This window comes from Monodelphis domestica, chromosome 2 (assembly GCF_027887165.1).
Source record: "Monodelphis domestica isolate mMonDom1 chromosome 2, mMonDom1.pri, whole genome shotgun sequence".
NCBI lineage: Eukaryota > Metazoa > Chordata > Mammalia > Didelphimorphia > Didelphidae > Monodelphis > Monodelphis domestica.
This window is the reverse complement of record NC_077228.1, coordinates 173,566,298-173,589,725: the sequence shown is the minus strand read 5'-3', so window position 1 is coordinate 173,589,725 and position 23,428 is coordinate 173,566,298. Positions and strand designations below refer to the sequence as shown.

Below are 23,428 nucleotides of genomic sequence, written 5' to 3'. Positions count from 1 at the left end.
TATAGGCTCTTATCTATCACAGGGTCAGTCAGTAAGCAGTTATTAAATGTCTACTATGTGTAACAGGATTTAAAGCTGAGAGAGACTTTAGAGGTCATTTAGTCCAAATCCCTTATTAGTTCAAGGTCACTTAGGGTAAATATCAGAGCCATATTTTAACTCTAGACATCTGACTCCATCCAGCATGCTTTCTATGGCATCATGGGTCCCCTACCTCTAGAGCTGGGTTGTTCCCCCCAGCTCCCCAGCCTTTGAATGAAGCCCTCTCCTGCACTCTATCAGTTAACATCCTTCCCTTTCTTCATGAAGCATTCCCTGATTTTCCTTCTCTTCCTCATCACATACCACTTACTGCTAACCACAACTCCTCAAATTTCATACTTCCCAGCTCAACCTCTCCTGTGCTTGTACAGTATATTTTACATTAGATATTATTTATACTTATAAATATATATAATATAATGTAAATATATATACTTGTAAATTAAAAAATATTTATACTTGTAAAAGTACATATTTCTTCCCCCTCCCAATAAATTTTAAATTCACTTAGGGCAGAAATGATTCTATCATCCTTCTCTTACCTGGGAGAATATTTGTAAAGCACTTTGCAAACCTTAAAACATTATATAAATGCTTTTTGTTGTTCAGTTGTATCAATTATGCTTGACACTTTGTGACCCCATTTAGGATTTTCTTGGCAGAGATACTGGAATGGTTGGCCATTTTCTTCTCCAGACAATTTTACAGATGAGGAAACTGAGGCAAGTAGGCTTAAGTGACTTGCCCAGGATCACACCACGCAGCTAGTAATTGTCTGAGGTCACATTTGAACTCAGAAAGATGATTCTTCCCTGATTTCAAGCTCAGCCCTCTATCCACTGTGCCAGTTATACTCCATTGCACAGCAACATAGTAGGCACTCAATACATTCCTGCTGAACTGGAACTGCAATGGAAGATGTCACATTTGCCTAGATCTCAGATAAAATAAATGTTATTAAAGACTATGGACGCATAGATTTAGCACTAGATATTAGTGAAGTTTTTATCTCTGCTAGACAAATAGAAACAAAAACATAGCCATCACTTTATAAATACTATTGTAGAGGGACTACAAGATGGCTCAGTGGATTGAAAGCCAAGCTCAGAGATAGGAGGTCCTGGGTTCAAATCTGGACTGAGATATTTCCTAACTTTGTGATCTTGAGTAAGTCACTTAACCCCCAATTCCTACCTTTACTGCTCTTCTGCCTTGGAACCAATACAGTATTGATTTTAATACAGAAAGTAAGGATTTTTTAAAAATAATAGCTTCTACCTCCCAGGATTGATGTTGTGAGGATAAATGAGATGTTCATAAAGTGCTATGTAGATGCTGGACCTCTAGGGGGCACAGTGGAGAGAGTACAGACCTGAAGTCAGGATGACTCATCTTCCTGAGTTCAAGTCTGACCTCAGACATTTACAAACTGTAATCCTGGGCAAGTCACTGAAGCCTGTTTGCCTCAGTTTCCTTGTCTGTAAAATGAGCTAGAGAAGAAAATGGCCAACCACTCTAGTATCATTGCCACAAAATCCCCAAATGGGGTCATGAAGAGTCAGACATCTATGACTGAAAAGTGACTGAACATATAAATGCTCTTATTATTACCATCCTAATTATTGGTAAAAGGTGGCTAAAGAGGAAAAAGGAAGGGGGTGATAGAGATTTTGCCTTGGGGTCCACTACATCCTTCCTCAATTTGTAGACAAACTTTGCATATTTCAGACAAAGCAGCATTCCAGCAGTTACTAATGTGCCCAAACCTGCTAGAAGAATCGGGAAGGAAGGAGGTTAGAGTAGATGCTGCAACTGTAGGGGGAGACCCAAGCTGAGGTTCCTGGTGTGAGGCAGGTCTCAGCAGAAACTCTGGGCTTTACCTCCTTGACTCACTGTATGTTTCCTCCTCCTGCTCCCCAAGAAGGAATAACAAGAGCCCCAGTTATAACACCAAGGGCCACCTTGCTCTCAAAATGTTATTGCTATCCTGCATCGACAGATGTGGCAACAAACAGATGTAGTCACCGGCCTCATCAGGATCACCCAAACCAACTATCCTCTCTTCACCTCTTGGTCTCTGCCCATAGTACCACTCTTCCCCTGGTCACCCGAGTTTCAAACCTTAAATCATTCTTGACTGCTCCCTCACCTTCCCTCTCTCTTCCCTTTATCCATTGCCCACTCATCCATCCCAGCACCTCTGGTCCCTGCCACTCCTGCCATCTCATCATCACCTTCCTGAACTTTTACAAGAACGTTTTGCCACTTTTCTCTCTACCTCCCTTTACTCCTCTTATCACATTCTCCTAACCATTCTGTACTAATTATCAGAATAATCTTCCTAATGTATGGATCCAACCATGGTATACTCGTTTTCCAAAAAACTCTAGGGGCTCCATATCCAGAAACTATAGTGTTACAGTGGGAATTTCAATGAGTTTAGAGTCAAAGGAACAGGGTTCAAAGCTCACCTCTGATGCTACTACCTGGGTACCTCCAGCAAGTCCCTTAAGTTCTCTGTGCCTTGGTTTCTCCGGCTGTAAAAGTGGGTATAGGGGGCAGCTGGGTGGCTCAGTGGATCAAAAGCCAGGCCCATAGGTGGGAGGTCCTGGATTCAAATTTGGACTCAGACCCTTCCCAGCTGTGTGACCCTAGGCAAATCACTTAGCCCCCATTGCCTAGCCCTTACCACTCTTCTGCCTTAGAACCAATACATAGTATTAATTCCAAAATGAAAGGTAAGGGTTTAAAAAAATGGGTGTAAAAATATTGCAGGCAGTATTTTCCTCAAAGAAATGACACAAGGCTGAAATGGGATAATGAATATAATGTAGTTGAATTCAGGAATTGTCTGAGGTTTTTTTTCTTCCAAACCACAGCATATACAACAATATCTTGTCCATTTGTTGAATGCAATAAAATAAAACTTTAAAATGTTGCATGTCAGTTATTATTATCATCATCATCACGATTAAAATTCAAGCTCATAAACCTGGCGTTCAAGGCTTTCTATATGGTGCCCTAACCCACCACTAAAATCTTCTTGTTTATCCTTTGTTTTCAAAGAGGACCAATGATATCACAGGGTTGGATTAAGTGAAATAGAATTGCACAGAGTTGTTAGCCTTGCTCTCCTTTCCAGTCATTGAAGTCCAGTAGCAAGGCAAAAGCCAAGATGACTGGTGATGGCCTGGGATATAGTGGATGATCTTGGCATTTTCTGATGTCTAACCAAATTCACTTGTATTCATTCATGAATACGATGGAGAAATTTCAGCAGGCAGAAGTTAAGTAGGTCAATCAATAACCATTTATTAAGTGTCTACTATGACTTGACCTAGCTAGTAACTGACTCCAGACCCAAAGCTCTATCCAATGGGCTACCTCATCACCTCTAAGTCAATGGAACCACAAATCCAGAATTTGGGGGCTACAAGCAACCCTGAGAAGTTTATTTTTCTTTTTTTTTAAACTTTCACCTTCTGTCTTAAAATTGATTCTTAAGTGTAGGTTCCAAAGCAGAAGAGTGGTAAGGACTAGATAGTTGGGGTTAAGTGACTTGCCCAGGGTCACACGTCTAGAAAGTGTCTGAGACCAAATTTTAATCGAGGTCCTCCTGGCTCTCTATCTACTCAGTCACACAACTGACGTTCGTGGGAGTTTTTTCTTAACCAAACTTCTTACTCAAGAACATGAGGCTTAGGGAAACAATATAATCTGATTAATGTCCCCTAGCCAGTTAATAGCATACAAGGATGCTATCCCAGGGTTTCTGAGTCCCAAAGCAATGCTCTTTCCACCATGTTCAGCATCTATTCAATGAACATCATCTGTACCCTTATCCCAGGCACTACCACAAGCTGTGTGGTTTTGGGCAAGTGATCACCTGAATCTCGGGTTCTTCTTTCATCCATATAGTAGGTATTGTTATTTTGATTTTACAGATGAGAAAACCGAGGCTTAAAGACCCACCTTGTGATCCCAGGATCACACAAGCTAGTGAGTGTCAGTTGGAATTCAGAGATGGCCTAGCAGACCTTTCTACCCCTAAACCTCTATAGTTCTAAGATCCAACCTCAGTGTAATGGAAAGAGCTCTGAATGTAAAGTCAAAATGATCTTGGGTGAATTCAGGGGTATGGTGGGGCCAGCTCCTCCTTTAGGCTAGAGGGAGACAAATGTTTAAAAATTTTTTTCATAATATTAAATTTTCAGTGTGAGCATTTATACCTCAGAAATCCTCAATGCTACAAATTAAGATTTAATTTATTGTTCTGTTGATTGTCTAGACTTAAGAAAGCAATGTGGACCACTAGGTGGCTCAGTGGATAAAGCAGTGGACCTAGAGTCAGGAAGACCTGATGTCAAATCTAGCCTCCCATACTTACTAGCTGTGTGACCCTGGGCAAGTCATTTAACCCCATTAGCTTAAGTTTCTTCATCTATAAAATGAGCAGGAGAAGGAAATGGCAAGCCATTCCAGTATCTTTGCCAAGAAAACCCCAAATGGAGCATGTAGACTCTAAATGATCATCCTAGTGCAATTATCAATAATATGGAAATAGGTCTTGATCGATGACACATGTAAAACCCAGTGGAATTATGAATTGGTTATGGTGGGGAGGGGGGAAGGGGAGAGAAAGAACATGAATCTTGTAACCATGGAAAAATATTCTAAATTAATCAATTAAATAAAATTTAAAAAAAACAATGGGAAAGGCACCTTGTTTTATGCAACATGTGTATATAGGAAATTTTTCTTTTTTTGTGAAATACATTTTAAGTATATGAGGAAATGTAAATTAAAGGAATCCCTTAACAATTAAAAAAAAAACAAAGAAAACCCCATTTGGGGTCATGAAGAGTCAGACACAACTGAAATGATTGAACAACAAAAAGGAAGTAAAGAAGAAAATCTTAATAATGCAGATTAAACCTAAAAGTGTATTGTGCATACTAAGAGCCAGTTGTTAAACATTTACCTGTATACCACTGGTTGGAATTCCTAGTCCTGCTACATAATATTTGTATAATCTCCACCATTGTATCTCCTTGACCATCACTTCCTTCATTTGTGCAATAATGGAGTTGAACAAGATAATCTAGAAGGGTCCTTTCGAAATGTTAAATCCCATAATCCTACATTCTCATGCCTGTGGTCAAGGGGTTGTTTTCTTTACATGTGTATGCCTGGATCTATGAAAAGTAGACTGACAAGGAAGGGTGGTGGATAGCTAAAGGCTAGAGAAGGCAGAATATGAGAAATCAAGAGAAGGTCAAAGCCCCAAGAAGGAGCTAGAGTCACTGCAAGAGTATTGAAGGCTTTCAAGTAAATCCAAGGAAGAGAAATCCTTCTTAATACTGCCCAAAGCCAACAGAATAAAATGAGTTAAATTCTGCTAACAGAGAAGTATGAGTACACCTGTGGCACTGAGGTTAAATGACTTGCCCAGGGTCACATAGCCAGGAAGTATTAGGACCAGGACTTGATCTGAGATCTTCCTAAGACCTAGGCCAGCTCTTTATTCACTACCCTATACTGGCTCTAAATAGCTCATCTAGTTCTACTGCTACAATTTCTCATTGTGTCCTAGAAGTAATGCAGCATATCTACTGACTGCATCAGGTTCTCTCATTCTGAAAAGGCTTCAAGTACGGGCCAGTCTAGCTGGGCCAGGAAAGGCTAACCAGTAATAGAATGGCCACTCGGTGGTGAACTCTTTAGCCATGCTTGAACTCATCAAGGGTGGTCTGTTGTGTTCTTACTCTACTTCCTCATTGATCTTGGGTAAACAACAGCCTATGAGTTCCCTTCATATCTGAAGATCATTCTCCTTGGAAGAGAAAACAGAATTTTGCCATATCTTCCTTTGTATCCAAATAAGATAACCCTTATAAAGCACTTAGAGCAGTGCCTAGCACATAGTAAGCTCTTAATAAGTGCTTGTTTCCTAAGCTTCTTCATGTTTTGTCATAGACCTGAAATCCAGTGACTTCCAAAGGCAAGAGAGGACTGGAGGGCTCTCTATGGAGTTACTATAGAGAGTTACTGTGGAGTTCAGCACTTCTGCCCTCAAGACAAAGAATGAAAATCAAAGGCAAACCAAAGGAAGTCCCTGAACCTATCTCTGAGTGGTGGCAGCACAGATCAGCCCAAACTTGGCAAGAAAGACAATTCCTTGTATGTGAGTCACACTTCCATTGTGTTCTCTCTTTCTTCTGTATACTTACTATGGCCTAGGATAGGGCTATACCTGTAATGGGGAGGATGAAAAAGAGAAAGTTAAGGGAGAAAAGAGTCAAAGTAATTCTCCCTTGCAGCATGTCTGGGAAAACCCAAAGTCCATTTCTATGGAGTTTCAAGTGGAATCAAAGAGGATTCTTTTCCAAGTGAGTTGGGTGAAGGTTCTCTCTGCCAGGGTCAGGGAAGGGAAATGCAATAACTTCTGGGAACTCTAATTCTTTGAAAGAAGATTGTGGATGAGATTCCTGGCCCTGGAGTCAAAGCTACCCTGGAATATGCTAAGAAACTTGGATCCAGCAATGAGGACAGCAGAATAGGATGGGTAGCTCTCTAAAGAATTGACTTTTCTCCTTCCCAGGGTGTGCCTGAAAGTCTGGCAGTATCTTTGACCTCTAAATTTACCCTAAATTCTACAAATCAACAAAACTCATTGTGCCAGTGATAGACAAGTAACTCCTCCTATACTGGTCCCCTCCCATCAGGATAGGAAGAGGAAGAAAAAGAAGGATTAATTTGGGGTCAGAACTAAACTAGGAAAGGAGGGTAGGATTAAGTCTTCTCAAACATGCCCACTTTTTTTTTTTTTAATTCCTATCTGTCTTGGTAACAACTCTAAAACAGAAGGGCGAAGGCTAGGCAAATGAGGTCATTGGGATTAATGATTTACCCAGGGTCAAAGACCTAGAAAGTGCCTAAGGCCATATTTGAGGTGAGGTCTTCCCAACTCAAGACCTGGAGCTCTATCTAGGTGCCACCAAGCTGCTTGATCAAGTGATTTGTCCAAGGTCACTCAGCTAGTATGTTGTTGCTCTTTAGTCATGTCCTACTCTTCATGACTCCATTTAAGGTTTCCTTGGCAAAGATACTGGAATGGTTTGTCATTTCAATCTCCAGATCATTTTACAGATGAGGAAACTGAGGCAAATAACCTTAAATGACTTGCCCATGGTATCACAATTAGAAAGTGTCTGAGGTCAGATTTGAACTCAGGAAAATGAGTCTTCCTGACCCTAGGTCTGGTGTTCTATCTTCTGTACCACCTATAGCTGCCTAAACTTGGCCTTCTAATCTTATACCTTCCCCACTTACCTGGTCCTTCACTTACCTAATAAAGGTTTCACTGCCTTTATTATCTCAATCTTTCCTACCTTGTCAGTCTTCTATCTTAGTTCCTAACAAATAGTCTTTACTTCAGTGATACTGGTTTCCTGAATGTTCCAAGAATAAAACACTCCCTCTCTTGGCTCTAGGCATTTTCTCTAGCTGTCCCCTAAGCCTGGAATGTTTTCCTCTTCATCTTTACCTTCTGGCTTCCCTGGCTTCCTTTGAGTTCCAAGGAAATTCTCACCTTCTCCTGGAAACTTTCTCCAAATCCTCTTAATTCTAATACCTTCTTTCTGATTTTTCCTATATATAGCTTGCTTTGTATACATTTGTTTGCAAGTTGTCTCCCTACTAGACTGTAGTAAGCTCCTTGAGGACAAGGATATCTTTTGTCTTTTTTCTTATTTCCAGTAGCTAGCATGGAGTAGATGCTTGATAAATGTTGATTATTTGATTGATAGTGCCAGCTGTAAGTAAGCCCATTTTACAGATATTGGCCAAACTTCTTGACTGAGAGAAATTAACTACCAAAGCCAGTTCCCAGAAAAAAAAACACTCATTTTTCAAGTCAGCAAACAACTCATTTGAAAACCCTTTTGGGACAGAGACTCTTTATTCTCCATTCTCTCTCTTTTTTTTTAACCCCCATCTTCTGTTTTAGAATATTTATTGGTTCTAAGGCAGAAGAGTGGTAAGGGCTAGGCAATGGGGGTTAAGTGACTTGTCCAGGGTCACACAGCTAGGAAGTGTCTGATCTGAGGTCAGATTTAAACCCAGGACCTCCCATCTCTGGGCCTGGCTCTCAATCTGCTGAGCCACCCAGCTGCCCCCTCAACCAATATCTTTTGATCCAAATGACGATACTTCTGAAAATCCATTTGCACAACTTCTGGTTTCAGTGCATTCCCAATGAAAATGAACAAGATCAATCATGTTTGCCAAGGACAAAACTAAAGAGAGGAATACCTCTTTGCCTTGCTCTGCCCTTGACCTATGTTACCTTTTTTCTCATTCCTTAATGACTCCTTTATTTTTAGAGACATTGATATCCTTTTTTAAGAGCCAAATGACTTTAGAAATAGAAGGTCTATTGAAGGTCATCAGAGGGAGAGAAGATCCCTTTGTGTTGAAATAATCAAAGAAAACTGATCCAGAAGAATACCAGCTCCCTAAGGTAGGTTCTGTTTTAGGGGTTGGGGTTTGGGGATTTGGGGGATTTGGAATCAACTCAGATACTACCACAGTGCATAGCACATACATTAGTCAATAAATGTTTGGTGAAATGAATTAAATCAAATTGAAATGAAATTCATTGAAGCTGAAACTTTAGAAATGGGAAGCACTCTCACAGGTGAAGGAGGTCTAGGAAGGACTTCCAGTTATGAGTAAGAGATGGTCAGCCATGAGCATTAATGTCAAAGTACGTGCTTCTGAGCTACCATCCTTGTTCAATAAGCAGTTTTCCTGGAGTCTTTTTGCTTTTTTAAACCCTTACCTTCTGTCTTAGAATCAAGACTAAGTATTAGTTCCAAGGTAGAAGAATGGTAAGGGCTAGGCAAATTGGGGTTAAGTGACTTGCCCAGGGTCACATAGGTAGGAAGTATCTGAGGCCAGATATGAACCTCCCATCTTGGGCCTGGCTCTCTATCCCATGAACCACCTAGCTGCCTCTTCTCCTAGACTCTTCTTTCCACTCCATCCCTGAGCCCACCTTGTTTCTGGTCTTCCACACAGAGTCCAGAGACTGCTCACACTGGGCCTCCTTCTCAATGATCCTAGCCTCCATCCTTGCTATAATGGCCTCTCCAGTGTACTCAAAGATCCCATAAATGGAAAGCAAAGTAGGAGGTACACCAAAGACAAGATTTCAGTGGGTTAATTGAAAAAATTGATACCATCCATGACAGGATCCAATATGGAGATTGGTGCTAATAAAGGAAAAGAAGCTTGTTAGAATGGAAAGAACAGCAGCCTCAGTGTCAATGAGGCTGGATGGGGAGGTGGTACCTTAGCTCTCCCAACATTAACTAGCTCAAGCAAGCCCAACATTTCCCCTCTCTAAAACTTAGTTTCCTCATCTGTTTAACAGGAGACAGTTATCCCCACCCACGAGATGCTGTGAGGATATGATGAGACAATAAATGCAAGTCTTTTAGAAAACAAAAAACTTGAGTAGGTAGTATGGATAAGTAGAGCAAGCATTGCCTTTGGAATCAGAGGACTTGGGTTCAAATCCCAGCTCTGCTACTTAAAAGTTGTGTGACCTTGGACAAGTCTTCTAATAATAATAATAGTGTATATTTACATAGTACTTTAAGGTTTGCAAAGCATTTTACAAATACCATCTCATGTTATCTTCACAACAGCCCTGGGAGGTAGGTGCTATCATTATGTCCATTTTACAGATGAGAAAACTAAGATATATGAAGGTTAGGGACTTTTTCAGGGTCACAAAGCTAGTAGGATTTGAGGTAGGATTTGAACTCAGGTATACCTGACTCCAGATCCAGTACTCTATGCACTATGCCCCTATGTAAGTCTCTATTTCCTCATCTAGAAATGAGGGAATTGGACTAGATGTGCTCTTTGACTGCTTCTAATCCTATAGTCCTATAAATGGAAAATGTCATTATTCTTCTGGAGGATAATAATGGTTCATCCCACACACTTCTCTTGGGTGTACCACAAATTACAGAAGGCAGTGGTCAGCTTTATAGAGTATAGTGGTGGCTGCATTGAAGGACTGATATCAATGTTCCACCAAGATAAGGGCAAGCTCAGCTGTCCAGACTCTCCCTGAGGCCAGCTATATACATCCTCCTCTGACTTGAAGGTTCAAAGGGTGAAATCATTAGCTTTGTAGGTCATCCCCCACCAAATGGGCATCCAAGCTCCCTTTAAGACTAAGTTTAGGGGTTACTTCTCTGACATGAGCTCTTTCCAGACCCCATCACTTGTTCCTTTTCTTCTCAAAAGTTATGGTTTGGTCACTTGAATCATTCCAAATCTTCCTGAACTCATTTGGAAGTTTCTTGGCCAATATACTGGGGCAGTTGACCATTTCCTTCTCCAATTCATTTTACAGATGAAGAATTGAGGCAGACATTATTTGATTTGCCCATGGTCATACAGCTAGTGTCTGAGGCTGGATTTGAATTCAGATCTTCCTGAATCCAGGTGGTCTACTGTACCACCTAGCTGCTAGTGTTGGGAAACTTTCCAATTAGAAAACTCCCTCTGCTAGAATAAATAGGCAGATCTTCTGAATCTTAAAGCCTTAGGGTTGCACTGAGTACTGGGAAGTTAGATGATTTGTCCAGATTACAAAGCCAAGAAACATCAGAGGCAAGACTTGAAGCAGTGGTGCTGATAATTTTTTTAGTAATCCTTATTTTTCATCTTAGAATCAATATTCTTTTTATTTTAAAGTAGAAGAGCAGTAGAGGGTAAACAATGGAAGTGATTTGCCTGGGGTCACATAGCTAGGAAGTACAGTATCTGAGGCTAGATTTGGACCCAAATGTCTTATCTCCAGCCCTGGCACTTAATCCACTGAGTCACCCAGCTACCCCCTGTGCTGGTAAATATTTAACAGTCAGCTGGAAGAATAAACAATTTTGCTCACAAACATACTTTTAAATGTGATCTGCATTATTGATATGTTCTCCATCATTTCCTTAAGTCTAGACAATTAACAAAACATTAAATTAAATCCTGATTTCCATTTGATTTCCAAGGTCCTTGCTCTCAGAGAATCCATATTCTATCAGTGGAAATGTCCTGTACATATAAAAATATAACAGGAGCCATTCTTTACTCTCCCCATTCTACCACCACCACTGCCACCACCCCCATGGACCATGAACCCAGAATTCCTTTGGAAATTTCCAAGGACATCATGATTCATCACTTGGACCTCTGAGAAATAATGAATTTTCTATCTATTTCACCCAGGCAGCACCCCTTCTCCCCTCAAAGGCACTTGGGATTTTCAGATTATATAGAAAACCCTGTTTGATACCTTGGTCCTCCCTTGCCTGGTGGTATTGCCTGAAAGGTGAAGGATTCTTTCTTATTCTATTGGTCTCAAATGATTTTTTGCTTTTTTTTATCGATCGCCACATCATTTATTAACATTGTGCTTCTTAATTAACAGCAAAAGTCGTATATAAAACATATGCTTTCATAATCTAAAGGAGTGAAATTATGTGAGACAGAATAAAGTGTAAAGCATGCTACTGGTTTATGAACTTTGTTATGCAAAAAACAACAACAAACCCCAGCAATAGATTATTGCCATAGAAATGCACAAGCATTGCCCAAGTTCACACAACTAGTAAGTGTCTGAGGCCAGATTTGAACCCAGGAAGATGAGTTTTCCTGTCTCCAGAGCTGATGGTGTATCCACTACACCACCTAACCACCTAGAAAGGAAGGGATCCTGCAAAGTGAAGATGAGGAGGGAGTGTGTTCTGGACCTGGAAGATAACTAGTAAAAAGACATGGAGATGATGAGCCAGGGATGAGGAATGGCCAGACCAGTTTGGCTGAAACATGGACTATGAACATAGACTGTGGGAAGGTGAATAAATGCATGATAAGGCTAAAATGCTAGGCTGGGATCAGATTGTGAATGGTTCTAAAAGACAGAGAAGTTTATATTTTATCCTAAAGCCAGTAGGGATCCTTGAACTTTCTTGAGTAAAGGAGAGATATTACACTGTAAGTTCCTTGAGGGAAGGAGGAACTAAAGTGAATTGGGGATGTTGTAGGGAAGAGAAGATGACGTGATGATCCAAGATAGTGATACCTTGGGAGCAGATAGAGAAAAGGCCTCTGTTTCTATCAAAAACCACCTCAGCAATGATTTTTTCATTATCTTTATGTTCTCCAAGTATGGAACAATCTTCAAAATTAATCTTTGTATTTTAAGTAAATGTAGCCTTGGATAGCTAGGTGATGCAGTCGATAGAGCACCAGGCCTGGAGTTGGGGAGTTGACCTCAGATATTTACTAGCTATAAGACCCTAGCAAGTCACTTAACTCTATTTGCCTCAGTTTCCTCATCTGTAAAATGAACAGAAGAAATAACAAACCTCCAGTATCTTTGCCACAAAAACCCCAAATGGGGTCATGAAGAGTTGGACACAAATGAAAAGACCAAATAACATAAACACCCTGTGTTTCAGCCTCAGACTAGTAAAACATTGAGGGTAGAGCCTTGTCTCCTACAGTGGAAGCTCTCAGACCATATCTCAATTTTAGGAGCCAGTTGTCCTCCCATCACCCTGGGAGTTTCTGAATAAGTGCCACTGGACAGAGAAGACAAAGACTACTAGATCATTTAAAAGAGAGGTTTTTATTGATTCTACATCAGTATCCAGAAATTAGTCAGGGACTGAGTGCTCCAATGGTTTTCCATTCTAGATTTTTCAAAGGCTGGTTGGCTTTAGTTCTGGCTCTAATCCCTCTCAATGCTGGTGATGATGTGTGTGGTCATGGCTGTGGTGGCCAGGACCTTCTGGGCCATTTGGTCCTTCTGGGCCATGAACTTTGTGATATTCATCATGCATTTCTATGGCTATCATGCTGATCACAAGCATAAATTCATGAAACTCCAAACTCTCGTTCTTATCCAAATTAGCCTTCTTGAACAAGGCATCCGGAGAGATATTATTCTTTTCCTGAAAAAGAAGAGCCCAAAGATTTCCCATTATTTGAGCACAAATCATCTGCACTGTGAATGATTCAACCCATTTCCATGAACATACATATGCCCATAGGCATGCCCATGATTGCCCCTCAGTCAAGAGAGTCCCCCTCCCTCCCTGTAGCCATCATGAGGGGTGGGGAGAGGAGTGCAATATTTACCTATGGATACACTATTGGCTGCTCAGGGCATTCTTTCTTTCACCCAAACCCCAAAAGTTAACAGTATGATCCCCCACTGGGATTTTGAAAGCTAGTGTTAACTTCCTAGAGCCTGTCCTGTTCCCTGGAGGTTCCTTATGGAGAGGGCAGATGTCCTTGATTTCTACTCACCATAAATTTACTGAACGCAGGGGCCTCATTCTTCAACAGTCCTCCAAACTCTTCCTTTTCTAAGGCATCTCTATCCTTGTTCCTTCTGGAATATTTGTGGAAGATTTTGATTATTTCATTGATACTTTCCTCAGCAACAGTATATTTTGTGGATGCCATGGCTCAGTGTCTCAGGTAGGACCTGGAAAGAAAAATAAAGAGGGAATTCCTGAATGAAATCAAAAGAACAACAGTGTTTCCCATCTATACATTCCATGCCTGGTAATGATTTCCTCTGGGTCTTTGGCCTTACTACCTCTCCTACTCCAAAGGTTACCCAAAAAGACCCTTCCTCCCTTCTGCCACCAGGACACAAACCAAAGAATATGAGGCTGCTCTATCCCTGAGAATCATAGACTCTACCTAACTCTTAAAAGTCTCTGTCTCCCTTCCTGACACCAAGCTCCCATTCCTTTCACTTCATCCTCATCCTCAGCCTTTAGATCTCCATCATAAGGAAAACTTCCAGCTGCTTTCATTGGGCATTTGAACAGTGTAGAGTTCAAAGAAATCTTAGGGCAAAGGAAATCTTGAGCTTTCACTCTTCCCATTCTCTTGGACCCATGGCCTTGGACACACTAGCCACCCTATCCTTATGACCATAGGTAGACTGCCCAGAAGTTTAGCATCAGACTGGAATTTGGAAGGTCTCCCAGCTATAATCTCCCCAAGATGACCCAGGAACAAGCCACCTGTGAGTAACCCCAAGGTAGTTATCCATGATCCAACCAAGTGCTCTCCTTCTCAGACTTACCTGGAAGAAGCTGCAGAAGGAAAGAATGGGATGAATAAGTAGCCAGTTCCACCTACAGTCCTTTTATAGAACTTGTCTCTGGAGTCACACCCCGAAATCTGTGACATTGTGTCCTCTGGGTGTGAAATAGGAAATAGAGTATTGGGCAACAACTCTGCCTAATATTCCCAAAGACTTTATTCCTGGCACCCATACAGACACTCCCACATTCCCCAGGGCAGTAGTCCTTTCCACACTGGAGAGATGGCTTAGATGAATCTTCCCCAAGCTTTTTGAGTACTTCACTCAATTCCTTTTGCATCCACAAACAACCCTAAAGTCTAGGTCCAGGGAACCATGCCTTTCCTGCTCCCTACAGTTCATCATGAACTCAAATCAGAACTCTGGGGGTTCTGACAAAATTCCCCCTCTTTCTTTTAGAATCCTGGGACTTGGGAAATCATTAAATTTCAAAAACAAAAGGGATACAGAGGATACCCAGTCCAATTTTACACCTGATAAATCAAAAGAGTTTGTTATAGTTTTATTTTTGAAGGGAGGAATTTTAAGGAACATCACTTTATTGATTTTTTTAAACCTTACCTTCTGTCCTACTAACTCCTCTAAGACAGAAGAGCAAGGGCAAAGCAAATGGGGTTAAGTGACTTGCCTAGGGTCACCCAGCTAGGAAGTGTTGGGAGGTCCTCCTGACTCCAGATTTGATCCTCTATCCACTGTGCCACCTAGCTGCACCCATGTTCTGTTGCTTTTTCTACTATATCAGGCTAAATTCTGTGGTTACCAGTCTACATATTAACAGGTTCATAGGATCATTAGAGTGTAAACTCCTTTGAGGGCAGGGACGTCTCACTTTTGCATATGAATCCTCAGCATATGCCTGGCACATAGTAGATCTTTAATAAATGTTAGTTGAATGGTTGATGATCACATTTGGAACTAGAAGGGACTTTTTGAGGTCCACTAGTCCAACCATTTCACTTTACAGATAAAGAAACTGAAGGCAAAAGATTTGACCATGGTCACATAACTTATGAACAATAAAGCAAGATTCCTTTTTTTCTTTTTAAAAAAGCACTTTTTAATTATTTGTTGATATTTATTTATTATCAGTTACATGTTATAACAAATTTCCATACAAGTTTTCCTAAGCTACATGATTGAATTCACCCCCCTCCCTCCCTTCCTTTCCCCCTCTCAGCACTAGCAGACAATTCGATCCAGGTTATACATGGTATTCTCATGTAAAACATATTTCCATATTATTCATTTTTGTAAGTGAATAATCTTATAAAACTAAAACTGCAAAACATAAACCCAAACATCATTTTTTTCTCAAATCCTTACTGTCTTAATAACAACTCTAAGACAGAAGGGCAAGGGCTAGGTAAATGGGATCCAGTGACTTGCCCAGGGTCACATAGCTAGAAAATGTCTGAGGTCAGATTTGAACATGGGTTCTTCAGACTCCAGGTCTGACCCTCTATCCACTGTGCCACCTTGTTGCCCCAAAAATTAAAAGATAAGGTCTTTGATTCCAAATTCAGTGCTCTTTCTACTACAGCCAAACTGTCTCAACTTGGAAGCAGAGGGAGAGAGGAAGAGAAAGAAGACTGAGGAGGGGAGGGCACTGAGAAAGGATGGAGAAAAACACAAAAAGTACATTCAGGATATCATGAGAGACAAGTTTTACCACTCTACCATAAGCCAGTCATGTCTAGGCCTAACAGGAAAGGAATTTTCTTTTGCATTTTTTTTATTTGAAAAAAAAATTTTATTTTTTTTAAATATTTTTCCATGTTTCCATGATTCATTTTCTTTCCCTCCCCTCTTCTTTCCCACCCTCAGAGCCAACAGACAATTCCACTGGGTTATGCAAATGTTATCATTTGATACCTATTTCCATATTGTTTATTTTGCAATATCAATGTTTTAAATCCAAAACCTCAAATCCTATATCCATATAAACAAGTGATGAGTCATATGCTTTTCTTCTGTGTTTCTACTCCCACAGTTCTTTCTCTGGAGGGGGATAGCATCCCTTCTCATAAGTCCCTCAGAAATGTCCTGGATCATTGCCTTGCTGCTAGTAGAGAAGTCCATTACATTTGATTGTACCACAGTGTATCAGTCTCTGTGTACAATGTTCTCCTGGTTCTGTTCATTTCACTCTATATCAGTTCATGGAGGTTCTTCCAGTTCATATAGAAATCCTCCAGATCATCATTCCTTACAACACAATAGTATTCCATCACCATTTTATACCACAATTTGTTCAGTCGTTGGGAAAGGAATTTTCTGAAACCAGGAGCTATGTAGGGATGTGGTTTGGACAGCGCTCTACAAGATACAAGCTTAGAAGATAAGCAGTCCCAAAGTCAAAGGCTTTTAAAGCAGAGTTCCTAGAGCGATCAACCAATTGATGAACATTTAGTAAAAGCCTACTGTGGAAAATATAAATTATTTAATATGTAAATATTATCTATTTAATAAATGCTCACTAACTATTCCCAATCCTGGGCATACAAATAGTAAAACGAGACAATCACTGACCTCATAGTGTACTGGAAGGCTACAACCCATTCCCAAGTAAATATGAGAAAAATACAAAGTAATTCCATATCAAAAATTTCTCATTTTAATGTTATCTTTTGCTTTTAAACTGCCTGGTGTTGTTAAATTATTAGTCATGACCCCATTTGGCATTTTCTCAGCAAAGATACTAGAATGACTTACCATTTCCTTCTGCAGCTCATTTTACAAAGGAGGAAACTAAGGCAAACAGGTTGAAGTGACTTTCACACGGTCACACAGGTAGTAAGTATCTGAGATCATATTTAAACTCCTGACTCCAGGGTCAACACTCTAACTACTGGACCATCTAGCTGCTACCTACATTAACCAATATACAGTAATAACTTAGTTTTCATTGACATCAGTTATCAGTTTCTGTTTTTGATAATTTTTTCCGCAAAAAAATTTGTCTTGGTTTTTGTTGGTTGCCTCCAATTTTGTTGGTGTGCCTACTTGACCTCGAGAAAACAAAGGGCGACCCATGTGTTCTTCTGCTCCATGTGAGCAATACATGTATTGAAAAGCAAATAAATTTATCCCTATCCATTTATCCCTACAGATAGCAAACCAAAATCAGATAAAGCATATGGAGGAGAATATATACCTGACAATATACAAAATGAATGAGCTCTCTCATTGGGAGTGAGATATCTCACCTCAGTCAAGTAGAAATTATCCCATAGTATCTCAGCTGAGAAGAGAGACATAAACAAGGCAATAACTCCTCTATATATCAGCTTCTTTACAAAGTTTTTCCAGATAGTGCCTTGATACCTAAGGTCCTTATGGAGGGGGATTCGCCTTCCAAACAATAACCTCTCTCTCTCTCTCCTCCTTGCTGTCTTCCATATGCCAAGAAGAGTCTTCAGAAAGGTAAATGCCATGTTAAATGTTCATTTATTCTTTACATTAGTCTTTTATATTCATTTTACATTAATTCTTATTGTTTTTAGTATTAAACACTATATTCTCTATAAAATGTGTTTTTGGTATGTATTTTGGAGTGTCTAGAATGAGTTAATTGAATTTACAATGATTCATATGGAAATAATTGCCTCAGTTTTCATTGGTTTGGGATTTGACCAATTGTTTTCTAGTGAATTATCAACAAAAACTAAGGTATTGCTGTATTCCTCCCTCTTTGACTTTTTACACAAGAGATTTCTTATAACAAAAAAAGGGGGGGGTCAGAAAAACTAGCCACATATCACCCAGGTCAAATATCATGTCTACTGTTCCACACCCATAATTCCTCTCACTACATTTGCAAAGGGAATGGGATACAGTCTCCTATTTCTAACAGTCTTGAAGAAAGACAAAGGTTCTGAGAGCAAATGTGACAAGGGGGGCAGCTAAATGGCACCATGGATAGAACAATGGATTTGGAATCAAGAAGACTAATCTTCTTGAGTTCAAGTGTGGCCTCAGACATTTCCTAGCTATGTGACCCTGGACAAGTCATTTAACCCTGTTAGCTTGAGTTTCCTCTCATCTGTAAAATGACCTGGAGAAGGCAATGGCAAACCACTCTAGGATCTCAAAAGGAAATGGACTCACAAAAAATTGGATATGACTGAAACAACTTAATAACAGCAAAGAGATTTACAAAGCCCAAAGGTGATGAGAAAAAGCAGTCTGAATATGGGTGACAGCTTCTACAAAGTCATGGAGGCAGGAATTTCCTGTCCCAGGAACAGCAAGTCCACTAGTTTGGCTGGGATATGTGTAGCTCAAATGATGAGGAATAGTGTAATCAGCCTGAAAAAAGAAATTGGAGCCATATTGTGAAAGATTTTAGATTCCAAAAAAAGAGTTTGTATTTTATCAGAGCAAAACAGGGAGACAATGAAACTTCTTTAAACTGGGGACAGAGAAGGGGAGTAGTTAGATCTGAGATTTAGAACTATCAATTTGGTAGCTATGTGGAAGGCAGATTAGAGAGGGGAAAACTGGAGAAAGGAACACCAATTAGGAGACTATAACAGCCCAAGCAAGAGGGGATGAGGAGCTGAGTCAAGATGATTGTTGATGTAAGTTAAGAGAAAGGGACTATGTGAGTTTTGAAAGGCAATAAAATACTATGGAGGCAGAATTAACAAGATGTAATATCGTTCTGTTGTTTCAGTCATGTCTGACTTTTTGTGACCCAATTTGGAGTTTTCTCAACAAAGATATTAGAGAGGTTGGCTGTTTCCTTCTCCAGCTCATTTTACAGATGGGGAAACTGAGGCCAACAGGGTGAAGTAATTTGTCCATGGTAACACAACTAGGAAGTGTCTGAGGCCAAATCTGAACTCAAGAAAATGAGGCTTCCTCACTCCAAATCCAGCATTCTATATACTGCAGCACCTAGTTGCCCCAAAACATAATCATTAATTGGCTATTTGGTGTGAATAAGAGTTAAAAGTTGAGGATAACTCAAGTTTTTTAATCTGGAAAACTAAAAAAATGGTGGTTCCTCTAGGGGCTAGATCCTAGACAAAAGTGAAAAAGTTAAGTGGGATAAGATTGGGATAAGGTTAGAGAAAGAAGTGGAGCAAGATAATGAGTTCAGTCTTGGATGTGTCAAGTTCAAGATGGGACACTCCACAGTCCACTTCCCTAAGGTATAAATTCAATTTAACTAACATTTCTAAAAGGCCTACTTTGTGCTGATTGAGTGCCTAAAGTATAAGACATACATGATCCCTGCCTTCAAAGAGTTTGCAAACAAGTTGAAGAGACAAAACTGGTACACAGGAAACAAAAGCCAATAGAAGACATCTCATACTCAAGTATGTAGTATCTAAATGCTATAGAAATGCAAGGGATGAGGGCAGCTAGGTGGCAAAGTGGGCAGAGGGCCAAGCCTGAAGATGGAAGGTCCTGGGTCCAAATCCACCCTCAGACATATCCTAGCTGTGGGACCCTGAGCAAGTCACTTAATCCCAGTTGTCCAGCCTTTGCCCCTCTTCTGCCTTGGAGCCAATACTTAAGTGTCAATTCTAAGATAAGGAAAGGAAGGAAGGAAGGAAGGAAGGAAGGAAGGAAGGAAGGAAGGAAGGAAGGAAGGAAGGAAGGAAGGAAGGAAGGAAGGAAGGAAGGAAGGAAGGAAGGAAGGAAGGAAGGAAGGAAGGAAGGAAGGAAGGAAGGAAGGAAGGAAGGAAGGAAGGAAGATCCAATGGACCACTTGATCAATAAGGGCAGAAATATAGAGGAAGACTCGCCTCCTGAGTTTTGCAAAATTGGTCATGATAAGATGATGCCTTTGTTTGGGTAAGGGACTCGTGATTCATTTATGGTGTGACCTCACTATAAGCTAATGCTACACATTCACTGGGGAGTGTACAAGGCAATCCATAAAGTTTTCTGTCCCATGCAAATGGCCCCAGAATCCCTCTTCCCCAAACCATTGAACTGGAGATAGTTTTGGTGGGAAGAAGGAATAAATGACAGCCTTAAAGAGTGAGTCAGATCTGAAGCAGAATTCTAGCTCAACCACATACTACCAGCAATACCTCAGACAGGTTGCTGCCCCTCTCTAGGTCTCAGCTTCCTCATTTGTAAAATGATAGGCTTGAACTAGGTGACCTCGAAGATCCCTTCTAGCAATAATGCCTTGATCTTATGACTAAAGCAAGAGCCATACTCAGCCCTAACAGCCCACACAATCCTTGCCCCAAAGTTGCCATTTGAGAAGGAAATCAGCCAAGGCTGAATATTTTCTGGGTTTAAAAGACAGCTTCCCCTCCAACAAGCTTGGATTTTAAACGATGTTCAAAAGAAAAGAAGCATAGCATAATAGGTCAGTCTTACAGTCAGGAAGGTCCATCCATGTTCAAGACCAACTTCTGGGACATACCAAGACTTAGGATGGGCAAGTCAATTAAACTCTGTACCCCAGACTACATCTATGTATCTCTCTTAAATATTGCTAGTCTAGGAGACTAATGAGCTTTACAACGTCAGGCAATTCACTTGGTTTAAAAAAAAAAAAAGATTTGGCATAGCAAGAATAGAAATTACAAAGCACTTATCACCCCACCAAAAAAAAAAATCGGGAGTATGGATAGTAAGTATATGGGGTGAAGAGCAGACACAAATTTACCATACATAGGGGAAGTAAGTGGTTCAGTGGATAAAGAGTCAGGCATGGAGATGGGAGGTCCTGAGTTCAAATCTTATCTCAGATACTTTCTAGCTTCCTAGCTGTCCCTAGGCAGGTCATTTAGCCCCAGTTGCCTAGCCCTTACTGCTCTTCAGTTTTGAAACTGATACTTAGTATTGATTCTAAGACAGAAGGTTAGAGTTTAATTTTTTTTTACCATATGTTAGCAGCAAGGTACACACACCTATGTAGGAAATATATATGGCTAAGACAAACCAGAACTCTGGAACTGCAGATCCTCAATGTCCCTTCTTTCTCCAGAGGGTCCTGAAGAAGTTAACTATAGGCATGGCACCAGCAAACACAAAGCTGGGTAAAGTAAGTCACTCAGTTGCAAATCCAGTTCCTCAGTGGGCATGATTGTTGCTGATCTGGCACTGGCCTCTTCACAGGGACAGCATCTCTGCCATAGAGATATTTCTACTCAAATCCTTCTTCAATGGGCAAATGAAGTATACACCACCTTTAGCCACTGGTCCAGCTAGATATTATGGTGTACTTCTTAACAAGGATAATTGGCAGAAGAATTGGCAGAAGCCTCTTCTCCTTGCCTACCTCAGGACCCACTCTGAATTTTGTCACCACCAAGCAGAAGATGAGAGAGTCTAACCTCTCATTAGAGCAAGTACTCTGAGGTACTCTGCCTTTATTTATGGTAGCTGATGAGATAGTTACACTTCCCAGGTTCCTGTTGGAGTCTTACACAAATGAGATATTGGGAATAAAGGCAGTCTGTGCCCTAAGGGGCAAATTGTCTCTGCTGATATGTTTCTATAGAATTAAACTTTTCTCTACATAGCTTTTAAAGCCCTTCAAAACCTGGTCCCTTCCTGCCTTCTTGTTGTTCAGTCATTTTTCAGTTATGCATGATTCTTTGTGGCCCCTTTTGAGGGCTTTCTTGGCAAAGATGCTGAGATGGTTTGCCATTTCCTTCTCCAGTTTATTATGGTTAAATTGGGATTTTGACTAGAGAGAGTTATAAAAAGTGGTCACCAATTATTATCCCTGAAGTCAGGAAAACTATTAGCAGCTTTTAACAATTTTGTTTATTAGTAAAAAGAGGGAAATGTGGAAGGAAAAGAGGTATGTAGGTATGTAGACTGCCTAGCCTTCCCTAAACACTGATCTAGTAAAATGAAGTTCTCTACCTGACAGAGTTCCAATCTCCATGTTGGAATCCTAGTGACTCAACAGCAAACTGGGCAGGATCCAGACAAGATCCCAATGAAGAAAAACCCTTGTGAGCTAAGCTCACCAAGGCAGCAGTGAACCCAACAAAAAAGTCCCCAACTCCAAGAAGCTCCAAAGCCAAAAGTCGAAGTCCTGAAGTTAAAAACTCCAGTCAAAAGGCCCAAAGCTCCAAGTTGAAGTCAAAGTCCAAAGTCCCAAGGAGCCATCCTCCAAAGAAGAAGTCCAAAGGAAAAGATCCAAGGAGCATAGACTCCAAAGGAGAACTCCCAAGAAGTTTCAAGGAGCAGTCCCTTGGACAGGAAGTTCTGGACTTCTTGTAGTCCTTTTTCCATGTCACTTCCTGTCCCTTCCCTACTTTATGGGAACCAATCGCAGTCTTTCAATTTGCCTAGCACTGCCCAGGGGTGGGGTAGTGGCCTCTGGAGTTGTCACCCACTCTAGAAAGTGACTTATGAACTCTCATACTTAGTGGCTGGTAAGGTACTAAGTAGGGGTACTTGAGATTTTGATTGATTAACTTAAAAGTATTGTTTGATAGACAAAGAGAATTTGATTCACTCTTCACAAGTTCATTTTCTTCTTACTGTGATCCAGTGGCATTGGCCTCTTTGCACAAGATATTCTTTACACAAGACATTCCACTCTCCACTTATTGTCTTGTGTTTTTCACTGGCTTTCTTGCATTCCCATAACACTCTCTCTTTTCCTCACCCATACCTCCTGGCTTCCCTGGCTTCCTTCAAGTCTCAGATAAAATCTCTACCTTTGCAGGAAGCATTCCCCATCCCTCTTTTTGTTTTTTTAAATCCTTACCTTCTGTCTTAGAATCAATACTATGAATTGGTTCTGAGGCAGAAGAACAGAAAGGGCTAGACAATGGGGGTTAAGTAACTTGCCCAAGGTCACACACTATGACAGGTCTGCAGCCAGATTTGTCACTAGTCAGGCTCTAAGTCATTGAGCCATCTAGCTGCTTCCTGCTAATGTTAGCAATTTCCTTCTGAGATTATCTTGAATGTATTTATCTTGTTGATACAGAATTGTTTACATGTTGTCTCTCTCATTAGATTATGAGTTCCTTGAGGGCAGGGACTGGTTTTGCCTTTCTTTTTATGCTATAGTGTCTGAAACCTAGTAGGTGATTAATAAATGCTTCTTGACTTGACTTCAGTGTTCCTTCTACATCTTAAAGGGCTTTCCTTTTACATTGTGAAGTTTCTGATTTTGTCCCTTCCAGCTTTCAGCTTTGCTGAATTCCAATGGTGCATGGCCACTTACATTTATATTAAATTAAA

The 23,428-nt window shown here is 40.5% G+C and overlaps 1 protein-coding gene across 1 annotated transcript; it reads right to left on the bottom strand.

Moving 5' to 3' along the window:
* Positions 1 to 12,735: 12,735 nt before the first annotated feature.
* LOC103100169 (protein S100-A8-like) lies at positions 12,736 to 14,306 on the bottom strand. The gene is made up of 3 exons (XM_007481922.3): positions 14,225 to 14,306; positions 13,432 to 13,612; positions 12,736 to 13,073 (listed from the first exon to the last, which is right to left on the bottom strand). Exons 2-3 carry the CDS (start codon positions 13,588 to 13,590, stop codon positions 12,861 to 12,863), a joined length of 372 nt encoding a protein of 123 aa, XP_007481984.2. The 5' UTR covers positions 13,591 to 13,612; positions 14,225 to 14,306; the 3' UTR covers positions 12,736 to 12,860.
* Between the last annotated feature and the right edge of the window lie 9,122 nt (positions 14,307 to 23,428).

Coding starts and splice junctions, on each gene's coding strand:
- LOC103100169 (XM_007481922.3), bottom strand. CDS start 13,590: ATGGCATCCACAAAATATACTGTTGCTGAGGAAAGTATCAATGAAATA. Junction 13,074..13,431: donor CTGCGTTCAGTAAATTTATG/GTGAGTAGAAAT, acceptor CTTCTTTTTCAG/GAAAAGAATAATATCTCTCC.